The sequence below is a fragment of the Sus scrofa genome, chromosome 1 (genome assembly GCF_054392235.1).
Source record: "Sus scrofa isolate SSC_HxYL_T2T_F1_AM1 chromosome 1, Sscrofa_HxYL_maternal_Yorkshire_Landrace_v2.0, whole genome shotgun sequence".
Taxonomy (NCBI): Eukaryota; Metazoa; Chordata; class Mammalia; order Artiodactyla; family Suidae; genus Sus; species Sus scrofa.
In genome coordinates this window covers 6,963,523-6,982,487 of record NC_139383.1, presented here as the reverse complement: position 1 = coordinate 6,982,487, position 18,965 = coordinate 6,963,523, and the positions used below count along the sequence as shown (strand labels likewise).

The window sequence follows — 18,965 nt, the reverse complement described above, 5'->3', positions numbered from 1 at the left end:
GTATATTCTTATTTACTCTCCTGCTATTAATTAACATCTCTGTATGCTAGTAATTTCCAAATTGGTGTCTCTGGATTTCTCTCCTGAGCTCAAGACACAGTTAGTTACTTACAGACATATAAGTAAGTTAGTTACTTATAGACATTGCCACATGAATGTCCCAGGGGCACCTCAAATGCACTGTGTTAAAAACTAAACTCATTATCTTTACCTCTAGTCTTAGATCGTGATGCCATGTTTGTATCATTTCGTGTTTCCTGGTAAGAAAGTATATCCTGATTTGATATCCTGAAAAATAAAATAGAGTTAAATTTGGAAGCACTTGTTAGATTTGCTTTCAAGGAGCCATTGCTTTACTAAGTGGAAATGAAAGGTGTGTATGTGCCGGGTTAATAAAGGCGTAAAGAACGCAGTTCAACAAAACAGCACAGAGCACAGACCCGTAGAAGTTAAACCCTATTTCATCAAATCCGAAGGCAGACTGTGATATTATATAGTGAAGAAAAAGACTTATAAATGATGGCACAGTGTGTTTTTACACTTAGAATTTTTAGTTTTTGTTTATTTAAAGAACTCTTAGATTTGGTATTTAGACAGATTTTTCAACATCATTTGTGACTCATGCGTATATGTAAAGGAAAACATACATGGAATACATAAGTGAATGTGTTCTTAAAGCTTGTTTGTATTACCATTAACTATAAACCATTCTGATTTCAGGTGTTAAAATACAGAATGGGGGCGCTCTCTTGGGGCACAGTGGGTTAAGGATCCGGCATTCTCCCTGCAGCGCTTTGGTCACTGCGGTGGTGCGGGTCTAGCCCCTGGTCCAGGAACTTCCACGTGTGCTGGGCGTGGCCAAAACAGAACCCCAAATGCATGTCCTGGGTTCAGGGGAACAAAGTGTACCTGAGTGTGGAGGGGAGATGGGAGGGCGGGCGCTCGAGGCTTGGGCGTCACCCGTCTGTGAGTGGAAGGGAAGGGATCAGCCGGGAGAGGAGGGGGCAGATGGGACAGGAGAGATCTGAGTGCCCAGGAGGGAATTGAAAAGGAGCCACAGGAAGTGGATGAGGAGAGAACCCAGACTGCCAGCAGCAGAGAGGAAGGGGCCTCAGCAAGGTCAGTAAGTGGTTGACAGCGTCCGAAATGCCAAAGAGGAAGAAAGTACGTGTGTGAGTTCATTTCAAAGCTTGGGACGCAGCCTCCTAAAACCTCTTACAGCTGCTTGAAGGACGCGTGGGATGTTTCATTTCCTTGCATTAATCCTGAATTTTATGTGCTAATGTAATAGACGAGGCAAGTTATGCTCAATTAGTCTGTATGGCTTCAGTCGTCTCAAGATTAAATTTAAACTGTTATTGTTCACTTGTTTGTGGCAAAGAGGAAATCAGGGAATGGACTAGATTAAGGTAAACATTTTTGCTTATCATCTGTCTTTCACTGTTGTATGAGAATGAGCTTAAGGTGCCTTAGATTTTATGAATGAGAGAAGTGACCCAGAAAAGTGGATGGCAAAGGGAGGAATGAGAGGTGTTTTCCTAAGTCAGGCTTCTGGTAGCTGGGCCGTGCTGTTTCTCCCTTCTCGAGTCTAGTCTTGAGCAGATGTGACCAGCTGGGGAATGCGCTTTGTGTTCACGAGGTAAAGCGAAGCCGCCTGCTGTAGGCCCGTAGCGGAGAATAGGAGAGAATGCAGCAGGTACCGGGTAACAGGGAAATCGGGTAAAGCCTTTGTGAAAACCGAGAGAGAAGTGTTCCGTATGCAAATGGTAGATGCGTGTATGTGTATTCTTTGACGTCACAGCACATGGCATGATTATCTCCTTCAGTAATAGCCTGAAAATATAAGTACGTGTGGACAGCGGTCTTCGTGAAGATGTTCAGAGTAGCTTTGGACTTGAGAGGAATGTAACGTGCTGCTTATTTTTTTTTTTTTAAACAGAAAAAATGAATGCCCCGAACCAGCCTCCACATAAAGACACTGGAAGGACTGTGGAGAATGCGGAGGAATACAGCTACAAGCAGGAGAAAAAGCTCCGAGCCGCGCTCAGGACCACCGAGCGCGATCATAAGAAAAACGTGCAGTGCTCCTTCATGTTGGACTCAGTGGGTGGGTCTCTGCCCAAAAAATCAATTCCAGATGTGGATCTCAATAAGCCTTACCTCAGTCTCGGCTGCAGCAACGCTAAGCTTCCGGTGTCCGTGCCCCTGCCCATACCCAGGACCGCCCGCCAGACTTCTCGGACTGACTGTCCCGCAGATCGCTTGAAGTTCTTTGAAACTTTGCGGCTTCTGCTAAAGCTTACCTCAGTCTCAAAGAAGAAGGACAGGGAGCAAAGAGGACAGGAAAATACGTCTGCTTTCTGGTTTAACCGGTCTAATGAACTGATCTGGTTAGAACTACAAGCGTGGCATGCAGGGCGGACCATTAACGACCAGGACCTCTTTTTATATACAGCCCGACAAGCCATCCCAGATATTATCAATGAAATCCTCACTTTCAAAGTTAACTATGGGAGCTTTGCCTTTGTTAGAAATGGAGCTAGTTTTAATGGTACTTCAGGAGAAGGACAGTGCAAAGCCCCACACGGAACAAAGATGGTGGGTTACTCAACCTATCATGAGCATCTGCAACGCCAGAGGGTGTCCTTTGAGCAGGTGAAAAGGATAATGGAGCTGCTGGAGTACATAGAGGCACTTTATCCATCACTGCAGGCGCTTCAAAAGGACTATGAAAAGTATGCTGCAAAAGACTTCCAGGACAGGGTGCAGGCGCTCTGTTTGTGGTTAAACATCACAAAAGACTTAAATCAGAAACTAAGGATTATGGGCACTGTTTTGGGCATCAAGAATTTATCAGACATTGGCTGGCCAGTGTTTGAAATCCCTTCCCCTCGATCATCCAAAGGCAACGAGCCTGAAGACGACGGTGATGACACAGAAGGAGAATTCAAAGATCTGGAAAGCAGCACGGAAGAGAGCGAAGAGGAGCAGATCTCTGCTCCAAGCGCACCAGAGAGCAGGCAGCCCGCTGACGACACTTTCAGCCTCCAGGCCCAGGACCGCGTAACCAAGAAGCTTGAGAGGCTTGAATCTGAGGACGATCCTGTTGGCTGGGGGACAGCGGACTGCAGCACAGATGCGGGCTTTAGTAGACATTGTCTGACCTCTATTTATAGACCATTTGTAGACAAAGCACTGAAGCAGATGGGGTTAAGAAAGTTAATTTTGAGACTTCACAAGCTGATGGATGGCTCCTTGCAAAGGGCGCGTGTAGCCCTGGTAAAGGGTGACCGTCCAGTGGAGGTAGGTTTCCAGCAGGCAGTAAATAGCACGATCTTGTCCTTAGTTCCACTGTCACTTGTAAATTACAGCATATGTTGTGTGTGTAGGTACTTTCCTAGTCTTGGTTTTTTAGCTGATTTACGATACTGTGTTCATAGTCTTGATATTTTTAAGGCATAAATGGTAGTTACTGTAAATTGCAGATTTAAACATCGCTGTCAAGTATTGTGATAAGTGGGGAAATGGATCTCTGACTACTTAGTGAAACTTAGTTAATTAAGTGTGTGGAGGAAAAAAATCCAACCATTTAAATATAGGCTGGAGAAAGACAGGCTAGCTATAAATAAACAGGGGAAGAAAGCCACAATCTTGGGTGACCGCAAGCTGAATATGAGTCAGTGAAAAAGTCAACATGATGCTAAAATATTTTTAAAAACTATGGCGTCCAAGGTCATGGGTATAGTCCTTTCTCTATTCTTTGCAATACTTCCTTTTGAGTAGCGTTCTCTGTTTTGGTCTCTGGCTTTTAAAGAGATGTGACTTACAGAGAAGGGTAAGAATGATCAAAAGGAAAAAGTATACATTATTTGCTAAGGTTAAAGTGTGTAGCATAGGTGATGGAGGTTTAAGGGAAGTATCTATTATTATCAGATACGTGTTTCAATACACAAAGATTTTTTTCAAGAGGAATATGCTTACTAGAGAAAGTGGTTTGAAAATAATGCAGATTCGAAGTTCCTGTTGTGGCTCAGCAGGTTAAGAACATGACTTGTGTCCATGAGGATGCCAGTTTGATCCCTGGCCTTGCTCAGCGGGTTAAGGATCCAGTGCCGCCACAAGCTGTGGCGTAGGTCACGGATGCAGCTTGGTTCTGGCGTTGCTGTGGGTAGGCCGGCTGCCGCAGCTCGGATTCGAGCTGGAATCCTAGCCTGGGAACTTCCACGTGTTGCAAGTGCGGCCGTTAAAAGAGAAAAAAAGGAAAGTAGTACACATTATTTGGTTTTGACAGCTTGGTATCTCGGGTATTCTTTACCGTTTAAGGGCTGCGAAACTAAGAAAGGCTGTATTGTTGGATATTGTTCTTGAGAGTAAAAGAGTATAAGCAGTTTTCCAGTTGTGGGGAGGGTGCATGTTGACCTGGCTAAAAGCAAAAGCACCCAGATCTTTGAGATCCCTGATCACCTGGGTTAGGCTGTGAGTCTAGATTCTTATAGCTGTTTAATTTTTGTAAACCAGTTTATTATATGATCTGGCTCTCGCTTTGGGGTCAGAGATGATAAAAGAGAAGGAGTTCTTTCAGATGAGAAACATTGGAAGGGAATCTGGATTTGTAAGACTTTTATTTTTATTTTATTTTATTTTGTCTTTTTGTCTTTTTTGTTGTTGTTGTTGTTGTTGTTGCTATTTCTTGGGCCGCTCCCGCGGCATATGGAGGTTCCCAGGCCAGGGGTTGAATCGGAGCTGTAGCCACCGGCCTACGCCAGAGCCACAGCAACTTGGGATCCGAGCCGCGTCTGCAACCTACACCACAGCTCACGGCAACGCCGGATCGTTAACCCACTGAGCAAGGGCAGGGACCGAACCCGCAACCTCATGGTTCCTAGTCGGATTCGTTAACCACTGCGCCACGACGGGAACTCCCGAAATACACTCTTGATATTTGATTTTTCATATCTGTGACTTTCTGTTTTTATTTCTTAAGTTACTTATAACTTGTGTTTACTAGTAACCTAGCTAATATTTAATTCCCCTTGGCTTATAAGCGCACTTTATAAAACAATTCTCTAGAAACTTATTGTATTTCAGGATCTTTAAATTTTAAAAATGCAACTAGTGATAGGAAAAAAAAAAACTATTTGTAGCTTGTCTTACTGAGTATGGTAAATAAATAGCCTTAATGGTTTGTTAAAAATTAGATAATGTTTAGCTCTCTGGCTTCCATAAGTTCATTTTCTCAGGACATATTACTAATAACACATGCAGTCTCTCATTAACAAATGGGTTAGATTCCAGCATTCACTTTGTAAAGTGGTGGCTTTGATCTCGAAAATAATTACCTAGAGAAACTGCTTTAAGTTAGAGCCACGGGCCATCAAATAAAACTTAACAAAAATCTAAGTAACTGAACTAACAATGCCAGCTACAGTTTTATTCCTGGCAGCAAGGACAACATAATTTAAGAGTCAAAAATATGAGAAGGCATTTTTTCCCCTCCTTGTTTTGGGACTCAGAGATGATTCTAGTTCTTTTTCAGGCCTTCTCATTTATTTCCAGATTTTCTTATTTCCTGGATTTTTAGAGCATCCCAGGATCTCATTATTCCTGCTTCCTTCTCTCACTTTGCTGTAATCTAAATTCCTCCTAAGTGTCGCTGATCTCCAGTCTTAGGAATGAATGTGTGCGATTGCCATTCGATAGCAGTGTGTGCTCGTGTCCCTTTGTGATAGGTTGTCTGGTGTCAGTGCCTGCTCTTTCTCCATCAGATACTGCTTCCTAACTTTCCTTAGCAATCAGTGGGAATCATCTCAGTCCAGTAGTTTCTAGGTGTCTTTCCCAGCAGCTACTGCACCTATGGGTTACATCTGTATCCGTCCTCTGTCTACCTGTCCACCTGTTAAAAATAAACTTGTACATACTAAAGTCTCTGGCTGCAATCCAGCACCACACAGGTTGCGTCCTAGCCTTCCTCCCTCGCTTGTAACTTATTTCTCTTGCTTGTAACTTAATTTCTCTTATTTCTCTTCCTCCCTTGCTTGTAACTAACTTCTCTTGCAGTGAGAAACCTGTCTTCTACTACTGCAGTGTATTTATATGTTGGTGCAGCCTTGGTAGACATGTAGAATAGTTTCAGAATCACTAACCAGTACCCCTGTGAGGACTAAATCCGCCAACTGGAGTACAGTGGTTCATTCTAAGTATATAGTCAGAACACAGTTTTCCAAAGTTAGGCCAGCACCTTTTCCCTTCACTGTCTCCAGTAAGGTCATAGCTTACATTTGTAATAGAGTTAAGATTCACTTACCTCAGCCTGCCTGTGCTGTCCTGGAGTTCTCTGGTATCCTAGGTGATTTTTCAAAATTTGCACACTCTTCACTTTTTGTGTTACACAGTTCTGTGGGTTTTATGCATTTAAAATGTTAAATATTCATAAAATATTTGAGCCATAGATTGTGATATGGTTATTTTATTCTCCTTTTTGCTTTATCTTATGAAATTTACATATTTTCAGAAGAGATAGAATGAAAAATTATATTTTAGTATAATATGCAAAACATTAGCTGTCTGATTTTGGCTGCATATTACCTTGCATATTCTTCCAAATTCTAGGAAGATTTTTGGTTACTTTATTAATTACCTTCTTTTGAATTAGGAATGATCATATACTTATGTATGCGTAGTGGCCAGTGAAATATTGTTAGTCTTTGTATCTAATAATAATTATGCCATTTTTTCCCCTTTAAGCACAAGAAACCCTGAAGAGGTTGCCTTTTATATTCAGAATTGGTAAAACATGTAGAAACTAGGATATTTATATAATAACAGCTACCATTCATTGAGTCTTAGCATGTACTAGATACAATAGCCAAATAAAGTGGCCTTGTTAGTTCCTTACTTTACGCTTAAGGAGAGTGGAAAACTTGCCACAAGTCACAGAAGCTATAGATTGTTGGAGGGAGTCAGACCTAGGACTTGGGAATACCAGACTTTAAACTGTGCCGTTGGTTTCCAAACCTGGCTGCGTGCACATCAGGGAGCTTTTAAAAATACACACGCCGTGTCGTTCTTGGATATAGGGCAGGTCAGATTCTCTCGAGGTGGGACGTGAGCACTGACCTTTTTAGCTGCCACCATGCTTCCTATGCAGCCAGGCCAGCACCAAGCAGTGGTGAGTTGGCCGGCTGGAAACACTAAGTCGGCGGCAGTGCTCCCCTGCCCCCCCTCGGGGTCAGTGCTCATTAATACAGCTGGCATAGGTAATTTTTATCCGCTTTGGGCATCACCTGTATGATTTCATGAGCACATAAACTTTTTTTTTAAAGCTGTCCCAGCTTATTTTTATTCTTTTTTTGCAGTACGTGGAGGGACTTATTCCTTTGTTAAATTGAAGGGCAGTTGATGCACAATGCTCTTTAAGTTACAGGTGTACAATATAGTGATTAACCTTTTTAGAGGTCATGTTCCATTTGTAGTTATAAATATATTTTGGCTGTATTCCCCATGTTGTACAGTGTGTCCTTACTGTTTTATTTTGTACGGGATCCGGATCGTTTGTAACTCCCTCTCCCTAGCCTGCCCCTCCCCCCTTCCCTCCCACCACTGGTAACCACTCAATCGTTCTCTATATCTGTGAGACTGTTTCTTTTTTGTTACAGTCACTAGTGTGTTATCTTTTTTAGATTTCATATATAAGTGACACCATACGGTGTTTGTCTTACTCTGTCTGACTTATTCCACTTAGCATAATACACTCCAAGTCCACCCATGTTGATGCAAATGGCAAATTCTCATTCTTTTTTATGGTTGAGTAGTATTCCATTGTGTGTGTGTGTGTGTGTGTGTGTGTGTGTGTGTGTGTGTGTGTGTGTGTGTGTGTGTGTGTATATAGACGTATATACACCACATCTTCTTTAGCCATTTATCTGTTGATGGACACCGAGGTTGCTTCCATATCTTGGCAATTGTAAATAATGCTGCTATGAACATTGGGGTGCATGTGTATTTTCAAATTTGTGCTTTAGTTTTTTTTTCTTTCAGATATATAACCAGGAGTGAAATTGCTGGAATAGAAGTTTTAATTTTTAGTTTTTGTGAGAAAGCGCCGTACTGTTTTCTGTACCAGCTGCCCAGTTTATGTTCACCCCAACATACACAAACTTTTTAATTGAATAAGTGGCAGGCTAACAAGCACATGCTTACGCATTTGCCTATAGGTTTTGTTTTCTTACCGGAAGCATACATACATGAAGGAAGACAGGAAGTTGTACTGTGTTGTTTTGCCTACAGTGAGCCACCTGAATCTAGCCTGACGTAAGAGGAGAAAGATCAGAGACAGGGCAGCTCATCAGCTTGCCTTGGAACTGCATCCCAGGACAGCGACAACAACAACAAGACCAGGAGCCGGCCTTGAATACTCATATTGGGGGGGGGGGCAGCTGCAGGGCTGGTTAAGGAACCTGGTCAAGGGCGCCGCACGTCCAGTGAGTGGCAGAGTCGGATGTGAAACCGGGGCTCGCCGTAAAGCCATGCTCTTCACCATTACAGTGTACTGCCCCCCGAAGCTATATTTTTGTCCTTCATAGTGCTTTAATATTTTTGACCTAGTAGCTAGCATCGAAGAAGAGAAGATTTCACATGGAAATCTGGATTTTTTTTTTGTTTTTCTTAAAATACTGGGAGGTCTGCCAACACTGGGCCCCATCCCCATGTGGTAGCACCTGGCGTGCTCCCCCCAGCTTTCCTGCACCTGGCGTGCTCCCCCCAGCTTTCTTGCACCTGGCGTGCTCCCCCAGCTTTCCTGCACCTGGTGTGCTCCCCCCAGCTTTCTTGCACCTGGCGTGCTCCCCCAGCTTTCCTGCACCTGGCATGCTCCCCCCAGCTTTCCTTACTCTCCCTGCCACCCAGCCCTCGTTCATCATTGACAGCACCCACCCCACTGGGCCCCTATGTGATATGAGCCCGAGCGTAGAATCATAGAAGGAGAATATAATCCCTATTTTGATCTCATCCTTCATTTTATAAAAAGTTTGCTTTCTTTTGTTTTGCTCATTTGTTGATGTATATAAAAGAAACAAAGTTGCTGCTCATCCTCTACAACTGCTTAATGTCATCATCTGGCTTGTGTCTTCTAGACATTTTTGTGCTTGTATATAAATAAATATCTTTGCTGTATAATGTAGAAAATTTTTTCACCCCCCCCCCGTGATGATGCTGTATTTATTTCGAGACTGGTGGTCCCTGCCCCTGTCCAGATGTTCTCTCCTTTGGGTCTGTCCATAGTGCTGTGCGTAGCTCTGCCTCAGTCATTTAGGACTACATGGTTTCCCATTATATGAGTGTCCTGTCACTTATTTAACTATTTCACTTTTTTTTTGCTTTTTAGGGCTGCACCCACGATATATGGAGGTTCCCAGGCTAGGAATCAAATCGGAGCTACAGCTGCTGGCCTACACCACGACCACAGTAACGCCAGATCCAAGCTGCGTGAGCAGACTATACCACAGCTCACAGCAACATCAGATCCTTCACCCACCGAGCGAGGCCAGGGATGGAACCTGCATCCTTATGGATGCTAGTCGGATTCCTTCCCCTGAGCCACAGTGGGAACTCCGTCACTTTTTTTTTTCTTTTTTGAATTCCACTCTCTGCCTCTGGCAACCATTAATCTGTTTTCTCTGTTCTATCTATGAGTCCTTTTTAAAATTAATTTATTTATTTAGGATTTCATATGTGAGATTATACAGTATTTGTTTTTTTCTGTCTGGCTTATTTCACTTGGCATAATGCCCTACAGGCCCATCCATGTTGTCACAAATGGCAAGATTTCCTTCCTTTTTATGGCTGTATAATATTCCTCTCTGTGTGTGTGTGTGTGTGTGTGTACACACTACATTTTCTTTCCCCATTCATCCGTCATTGGACACCTGGATTGCTTGCGTGTCTTGGCTGTTGTAAATAATGCTGCATTGAACATGGGGATGCGTGTAATTTTTTAAGTTAAAAGAGTTTTCTTCAGATAAATACCCAAGAGTGGAATTGCTGGATCGTATGGTAGTTCTATTTTTAATTTGTTAAGGAACTGCTGTACTGTTTTCCATAGAGGCTATACCAGTTTACATCCTACCTACAGTTCACAAGAGTTCCTTTTTCTCCAGTCCTCATTTAACGCTTGTTATTTCTTATTTTTTGAATAATTACCATTCTCTCAGGTGTGAGGTGCTAAGTCATGTCACTCCTCATGGACACTTATATGGTTATAAACTGCAAATGTTCTTGTACATACCCCTTTATGAACTTATTCTATTGTTCTTGTAAGAATGGTTTCTAGAAATGGCATTGCTAAGTTATAGGGTATGCACATTTAAATCTTTGCTAGATGCTGCCAAATTGCTCTCCAAAAAAGCTGTACTAATGTGAACTTTCCCCAGCAGCATAGGAGAAATCCCATTTTCCCACCGTAATCAATAAAAACTGTAACTTCAGTGTTATCTTTGACTTCCCTCATTTTTAGTGACATTTGAGCCCATTGTCATGTTTCTTGCCCACTTGCATTGCTGCTTTAAATTTTCTTTTATTCATTTTTGTTTTCTGTTTTTTAATTGATCTGTTGGAACTATTTATATTTTGTGCATATTATTCATTTTTCTGTTATGGCTGTAAAAATTTCTTCCAAATTGTCTTTTAACTTATTTATGATGCCTTTCACTAGAAAGAAGTTAAAATTTTTATGTAGTCGTATTTACTGTTTTACGGTCATCTGATTTTATGTGTGCTCCAAGATTATAAAAAACTTCCCCTGTGTTTTTTGCTTATTTTTTATATAGCTATAATAATTTTTGTTATGGAAAATATTAAACAGATGCAAAACACACAGACTAATACTGTGAACCTGCTTGAATCTGTATTCTAGCACCATGGTTCTCAGCTCATGGTCAGTACCTGCTCATTTGACACCTTCCTCTGTCATTTTGAAGAAAATCTCAGATATCACCTTATTTTATCCTTAAATGTTTCAGTATATTTCTCTGAGAGATGAGGACTTGTCTTACAAGTGTACTACAGAGCTGTTATCACATCTAAAGAAATAGGAAGAACTCCTTGATATCAAATTTCAAGCTCATGTTCATATTCTATTGTGCATAATTGTTATGGTTTTTTTCTTTAAAATGTATTTTACAGTTTAACTCAATTTGCAAACAGTGTCTACACATGGTAACTGTTCATTATGTTTCCTAAGTCTTTTTAAGTCTTCATTATGTTTCCTTTTTTGCCATATATTTATTGAAGAAATTGGGTCCCTTATCCTGTGGTCTACCCTAGTCTGAATTTTGGTGATTGTCCCTCTGGTTGATTTTTTACAGTGTGTCTTTTTTCTCCGTGTTCTCTGTGAATTGACTTGTGTGATCTGGTGGCCTGATCAGATTCCTTGATTGATTGTGTTCACACTGCTTGGATCACATCATGTCTGACTGTCTCTGACACTTAGTAGTTGTTGCTGTCCTTGCCTGGATCTTGTCATTCACTGAGGATTGAACAGTGATGATATTTTGATTCTTTCATTTCTTCTTTTTTATTAGTAGCTTTATTAATTAGATACTGCTTTAAAGAGAAACTTTCCTCATCCATTATTTGGTTGCCTAGTGGGGTAAACTGAACAGAAATGACAGGATAAATGTGCTTTATTCTTTCTCTTTTGTTTTCCATTTTTCGAAATAACGAGTTGGTTAGTTGGTGACAAATTAATGTTTTTTTATTAATATGATATTGAACCCATGAATGTAAAAATATTGAAGCCATTGTTATAATCCAGGGAAATAAACTGACGTTCACATCGTCCCGTCTTTGGACAGTGGGAATGTGTTCAAGTTGGTTTAAGTCCTTTTTTCATGACCCTGGGGAATAGTCTCTGATGCCTGTTCTAACAGGCTGTTTCAGGCTTATATGGTACATCTACTGCAGGTTGGGAATCTGATGTGTTTTCAAGGAGCCCTCATTTTAGTGGGAAATGGTATTTTAGGACCTCCATCTGGGCATTGGCATTTCTCACTGGACTTCAGTTTTGGTCCTGGTTTTAATTCTCTCAGAAGAACACACATGCAATATGTCATAAGTTCATACTGATACGAACAATTCAAATTCAAGATTTCGTATTTTTACTTATTAATGTTTCTGACTGTTTTTTGTAGCAGACATGTCCCATTGTCAGTGCGATCAGGAATGATGGCTTTGGGGTATCCGATACTGACTGTGTTCCAGAATACATAGAACTCTCAGAGTGGTACCATCAGCAGTCTGATGACTGGAGAACAGTGTAAGGTGTCCCCCCCCCCCCCATCCTTAAGGTGGCACAACCCTTTAGGAATGTAAACATCGTATTGCAGTGTTTTAAAGACTCTTGAAAAATTCTTCTTGGGGTTATGCCACTGGCTAGATGTACAGTTAAATTCTTTTTTCCTGTTGTATATTTTAAAGAACAGCTTTATGAGGCAATTCGCATACCATGGAATTAGTGATTTTAAAGTGTTCCATTCAGTAGTTTTCACACTATATTCAGGGTTGCGTAGCCACTGCCGCTGTCTAATTTTAGAGCATTTTCATCACCCTTAAAATAAGGCCAGTGCCCTTTAGCTGTCACCTCCATAGTCTCTCTGTCCGCCACCTTCAGCCCTAAACAACTGCCGATCTGTTTTCTCTTTCTTTATATCTGCCTATTGCGGACAGTTTCATATACATGGACTCATATAACATGTGGTCTTCTGTGACTGGCTGGTTTCGTTTGGCATCATGTCTTCAGGGTTCATTCTTACTGTACTATGTATTAATGCTTCATTCCTTTTTATGGCTGAATAATTTTCCATTGTATGGATATACCACATTTTGTTGATCCATTCATAGATTTTTTTAATGTAGTTTTTTTATTTTTTGTTGTTGCTTTTTAAACTTAATTTTTTGCAAAAGTTATGTAAAATATTTGGTTTTAAGAGAAAAATCTGTGGAAGAATGTATTTTTTTAAAGGAGCCTAGTTTCTTTGATAGGGATAGTTAACCTTTAAAAAAAATTGTTTTATATTGTTAATATAAAGCTTGTGTATACAGTTGACTGCTTTACTTTTAATATATGGCAGGCTTATTTTTACAAAACCCTTAAGATTATCATTATATCATCATCTTTATATAATAGTGTCCATTTCCCATTTTTTGGTTGCTATTGGTTGGTTCTCAACAGTGAGCCCTATTGGAATTAGTCCCTTTTTTTTGGTCTTTTGGTCTTTTGAGGGCCGCACTCGCAACATATGGAGGCTCCCAGGCTAGGGGTTGAATCCCAGCTACAGCTGCCGGCCTACGCCACCGCCACAGCAACACCAGATCCGAGCCGCGTCTGTGACCTTCACCACAGCTCACAGCCCCGCCGCATCCTTGACCCGCTGAGCGAGGCCAGGGATCGAACCTGCACCCTCATGGTTCCTAGTTGGATTTGTTTCCTCTGCACCACGATGGGAACTTCCCCACCCTTTTTTGAAATCCATATTCTCATTCAAAGTAGTTGTCTTTTACTTCCAATGAAATGCTAAGACTTTTCGCATGCCCTCCCCTTTCTCTGCAGACTTTGGTAGTTGTGTTTTATCTACTTTTTAAGGTCATAACTGCTGTTGACAGTGCTCTGTCCCTGACAGCTGTCATCTAACCCAGTCTTAGTTCTGCAGTAGTACCTGGTAGTACCTGCGTATGTGCCTAAGATCGAGCAGTAGATAAATGGAGCCTGAGACACACAGTTTTGGGCTTTTGTTTTCAGGCTCAGTTTTCGGTCTCATGTCGGAGTCTCTGAGTCATTTTGGTTGGGTGACACTAGTTTCGTACGAGATTCCTCAGTGTGGGCTCACAAGAACTGTGTTTCCTAAGTTCTTGGATTTTCCTGTCAGTTTGCAGCATTTATTCTTGAAAAGCTATTTGGCTGACCTTAAAATATTTGGCTTATATTTTTTTTCCTGAATAAATTTAGTATTTGTCATTCATTGTCTTTTGCCATTAAAACATTGAGATTGCAAAGTTGGGACAATATGTTTTTTTGTGCCTACTTACAATAACCTTGGTTTATTTGTTTATTTATTTATAATCTGGATTCCTAAAAGATTGTTTTTCTTTAAGTTGCAATGTTTTACTTGGTGTTGGTGTTTCCACCTTGATATTTTTGAATACCTTTCAATATATAGCTTTAGGGTTTGCTTTTGTTTTTATCCTTTTTTTTTTTTTTTAATTCAAGTGAATTTCTTTTCTTTTTTGTTTTGGCATGTGGGAGTTCCTGGGCCAGGGATCAAGCCCGCACCATAGCAGTGACCCAAGCCAAGCCACTGCAGTGACAGCGCCAGATTCCCAACCCACTGTGCCACAAGGGAAGTCCCTGATGTACAGGTTTGAAAGAATTATCTTCTGAGTTCTATCACTTGTGAGTGTTTCTAACTAGAATTTATGACAATTTTTTATGTTTTCCAAGATTTAAAACATTTCTTCGAATTTATTTTTTGTGAGAATCAGGCCACCGTCTCATGTGTTAGTGGACATGTCTCTCTAGCACGGTTTCATTGTCTGTGGGGTTGTCCTGCCCCTTACAGATTCCTCTCAGCCTGAAACAGCCCCGGATTGGATTCGAACCCAGTCCTTTTCTGTCGTTGATGAGCTTCAAGGAGAGAGCGAGCTGGGACGTGGTTGGGGTTTGCGGCTGTGTGCGCTCCCTCCCGTTGCCAGCCGTGCTCTCCTGTTTTTGAGGTCTCCCGCTGTGCTCCTTGTCCCCTTTCCTGGCCCTTCTCTTTCCTCACATCTCTTGTCCTTTACTGGTCAGTTGGGTTTCACTCCAGCAGTTTCTCGATGTGGAGCCTTGTCCTGGCGTTTTGGCTGCGCGTTTTAAGAGCTGGGGGCCTAAACCGCTTACTGGTAACTCTGGAATTTGTCCCCCTTGTACCCCCTCTGCTTCCCCTGTTCACGTGCTGATAGGCTGGGGGCTGGGGTCCCACTTGGGGTGGGGTGGGGTATGCGGTATCAGTGGGTCTAGGGACTGTCCCACCCCTTCTGTTTGGAGGTTCACGAAGGTTCCGTCCCCCTGGTTTTGTTGTCAGTGTGTCTCATGGAGTTCTGGTTTTGTTGCGTCGGTGCTCTGTTTTTGTGAGGGAACGAAGAGAAATTCACATCCCACTGCCACCACTGTCTTTTCAGAATTCTTTTTATGATATTGACCTGTATTAACCTGCCGCAGTTTGATCATTTTTGACTGATCAAAATGGCAATTGTATATGGTTTAACTGAATGTGTAGCTCTCTCTGTGGAGGTTTTAATTTGGAATCTCTTTTTCCAAATATGTAGGGTCAACATCCGTTTTCGTGTTTGCATTAACACGCACAGTGGGCCCTCCCGATCCTCGGGCTCCTCATCTGCAGCTTCAGCCAACCATGGATCCAAGTGTAGGCCGTGGACGCGGAGCCCGGACTCGGAGGGCTGACCGCGCTGTGTCCTTTATGGGAGGGACCCGAGCCTCCACGGATTCTGGTGTCTGCAGGAGGGGCGGCTGTAGTTTCTCATGACAGGAAAAAATTTCTAAAATAGCTGTATAAGCTTAGAAATGGATTACCTGTGATAATGTGAGGCGTAGGTGTATGGGGTGGGGTAAGGTAAGGATGTGATTATTTTTACTTAATTCCCTAAAATCGGTGTGATTTTCCACCTTCTTGGACCACTTACTTTTTTATATACTAAATTATCATAGGTGATTGGATATGTTTCTCTTTCTGTTGTTCTCTTTATTATTTTTTATAGTGATTTTTATGTTTTCCGTTATAGCTGGTTTACAGTGTTCTGCCAGTTTTCTGCTGTACAGCCAGGTGACCCCGTCTCACATTCCCATGTACATTCTTTTTTCTCACACCATCATGCTCCATCCTAAGGGACTAGACGTAGGTCCCAGCGCCATACAGCAGGATCCCCTTGCTTATCCCTTCCAAAGGCAAGAGTTTGTATCTGTTAACCTGAAATCCCCAGTCTGTCCCCTTCCCTCCCTGTCCCCCGGGCAACCACAAGTCTGTTCTCCAAGTCCATGAGTTTCTTTCCTGTGGAAGGTTCATTTGTGCCGTATATTAGATTCCAGATAGAAGCGATATCATAGCTATTCGTCTTTCTTTTTCTGACTTAAGTTCTCTTTATTATTATCCAATACGTTTCTGCTTTAAATAAAGTACATTTATTAGTAAGGTTTGACTGCACGTAGGGCCGTTCTTCCCACGTATGCTTTTCAGAAGTTTCTGGCTGCCCTTATTTTTGTAAAGTACTTTCTTCCACGTGAACTTTATTTAATGAATTTGTTAATCCCCACAGAATGCCGTTGGGTGTTGGGGTCATAAGTACGTCGCATTGTTATTGAGGTTCCTGCAGTTAGGGACACTGATTCTCAGTTCGGCTGGACTGAGCAGGGCTTTGAGATCAAATGTAATACTCTGTTTCTCGCTGGAATGAAACAATAGCAAGTAGGCCATTCTTGTACCCTAGTGCCACTTTTCCCTCTCGTTGTGTTGTATTAAAATAATTGGGAATTTCAGATCCAAAGGTTTTTCCTTATCTTAGGCTTTTTTATTTGCTTGCTTCAAATGTGCCTTTCGGAAACTCGCATTACCGTCCTCAAGGCGGCTGCAGAGTGGAGTTGCAGGCGCCCCACGCGCGGGTTCCAGCTCTGCCAGGGTCGCAGCCGCTCCTGTCCCGGGGTGTCCTTCTTTTCCCACTTGGGCTCCTGCTCCAGGTTTCCCTGGCCTCTCCTGGGCCTCCGCGGGCCGTTCTGTAGGCAAGTGCGCTCGGCGTCCTGCCTGGGTCAGAGGGCGACCCTTGCCCTCGCCGCCCGGGCCACGCGTCCCCGTCCTGCCCAGCGCCCTGCGCCCGCCCCTCGGTGCCCCTGCGCCTCCCTCCGCGAGGCTTCCTTTTCTCTCTCAGTTCTGTGCCTGTTCGTTGCTCTGGGTTGGTGATCGTTTCTGCGGTGAACGCCTAAGTTACTTCTTCAGATCTGGACCGCACCCGTCACGCCGTTTTCCCTGCCTCTATGGAGGTCGCTTTGGAAATCTTGGTTGTTTTCCCCATCGCCTTGGAGATCTTGCATTAGAGTGTTTCTGTCGTTCTGTCCCGAGCCCTGGCTCAGCGTCTGCTTTTCCGCCGCCGCCTCGTCACCTTCCCTGCCTCCTCCTCGGCGCTGCTTTCCCCGGGGCTCCGGCCCGGGCCCAGTTCTTCAGAGCCTTATCCTAGAAAGCGTGCTGATTTTTGTAGTGCGCCAGGTAGACGTCTTGTCTGAGGTCAGGCTCCACGCCTGAGGCAACAGGCACTTGTATTGCCCATCTTTGCAACAGACATGTCGTAAGTCTGACCACATTTATCACGAGTCATCGTTTTTAAGAGGCTGCTGCTATTTTAGACATTCCTGCCTGTGATGGGAAACTAGAGTATGTATTAATTTAAATGCCAGAATACGCGTTGAACATAAAAGAATGTAAGTGGGGGAGAGCAGTTAAGAGTCCGCTAAATGACAGGGAGCACAGACACGGATGACATTTGCAGTTAGAATGGCTATAATTGGGGGTGTTCTCAGTCGAAAAAGAGCTGAGAGTTTCCCATTTCGATGGCTTTGGTTTTCGCAGGGAAAAGGGGAGGCAGGGTCTTTGAAGGCTGGTCAACTGAGGTGACTGGGGATTTGGGAGCCCTGGCAAAGCGCCACTCCTGCTGTTGATGGGGCAAAGCGGAAGGACGTTGATGGGGTGACTGCAAGAATGGGGGAGCAACTGTAGGAGCCCTAGGAAACATCGAGGAACAGACACTTGAGCGGGACCAGCCAGGTTACTTTCATGAAATTTTTTCTTTCAGCATCATGGGGTGTATGTAGCCCAGGAGAACAGATGGGCAGACGTGGTTGAACCTACTAGTTTTCGCATTTACACAAATGGCTACTTAGTTTTGTAATCTTTCTTCAAATGTAATAATTCTGCTTTTCTCAGTCTAGGGATAGCTGTGGATGGTAACTGCACAACCTTAACACTAAGTGCTCTGATTATTTTAAGTATGATTAAAAATATGTGATGAAAAAGATGAACTTGATTCTTTTTCTACTGTATTTTTTGATAAAATATTACATTTTCATTTTAGTTCCTGCTATGGTTTTCTAATACTTTTAGAACTTTGGGGGTCTGTGTTGAAAATGTCAGATTATTCTAGTGATCACCTTTCCTGTAAAATTATGATTTTTATAGCTTTGTCTGCAAATTATAGAAAATAGTAGTTTATAACTACAACTTTAGGATGTTCTCTTGGATGCTCTTTTAACCTTTGTTGAATTTTTCTTACAGTTTTCTGAATTTCCAGATCCCATGTGGGGTTCGGATTATGTGCAGTTGTCCAGGCCGCCCCCCTCCTCGGAGCAGAAATGCAGCACTGTGTCCTGGGACGAGCTCAAGTCCATGGATTTGCCCTCCTTCGAACCTGCCTTCTTAGTCCTCTGCCGAGTCCTTCTGAACGTCATCCATGAATGTCTCAAGTTAAGATTGGAACAGAGACCTGCTGGAGAACCATCTCTCTTGAGTATTAAGCAGGTTTGTTTCAAAGACTGTTTAAAAATACCAAGCGTTGATTATGTTATTCTATAGGCTCGTAATTTTTATTTTTAGCTTTTTCCCCATGTTACAAATAGTAAAAAAAAAAAAAAAAGCGCGTTAGTGTGTTTAAGCTGTTCTTTTTAGGGTAATTTAAAATGCTGTTTTCACATGCAGTCTTCAAATATGAGATTGTGGTTCACCCTGTCTACCTTCCACTTCCTCGTTCTAAAAATAGAAAAGCACGGTGCTGATAGGACCCTCTGTATCCTATTACCATCAGGCTCTGAAGACTGGAAACTTAAAATTCATTCGTAAGAGGTAGTTTAAGTTCCTTTAATTTGTTTTTTTTTTTTTTTG

At 42.4% G+C, this 18,965-nt stretch overlaps 1 protein-coding gene across 1 annotated transcript in view; it reads left to right on the top strand.

Annotated features, from left to right (window-relative positions):
- The window catches only part of MAP3K4 (mitogen-activated protein kinase kinase kinase 4), a 105,048-nt gene that overhangs the window by 42,402 nt on the left and 43,681 nt on the right, over positions 1-18,965 (top strand). Inside the window, exons 3-4 of the mRNA XM_021086224.2 lie at positions 1,940-3,303; positions 18,363-18,605. Coding sequence (XP_020941883.2) covers positions 1,940-3,303; positions 18,363-18,605 — 1,607 coding nt within the window. The remainder of the gene's footprint in view (positions 1-1,939; positions 3,304-18,362; positions 18,606-18,965) is intronic.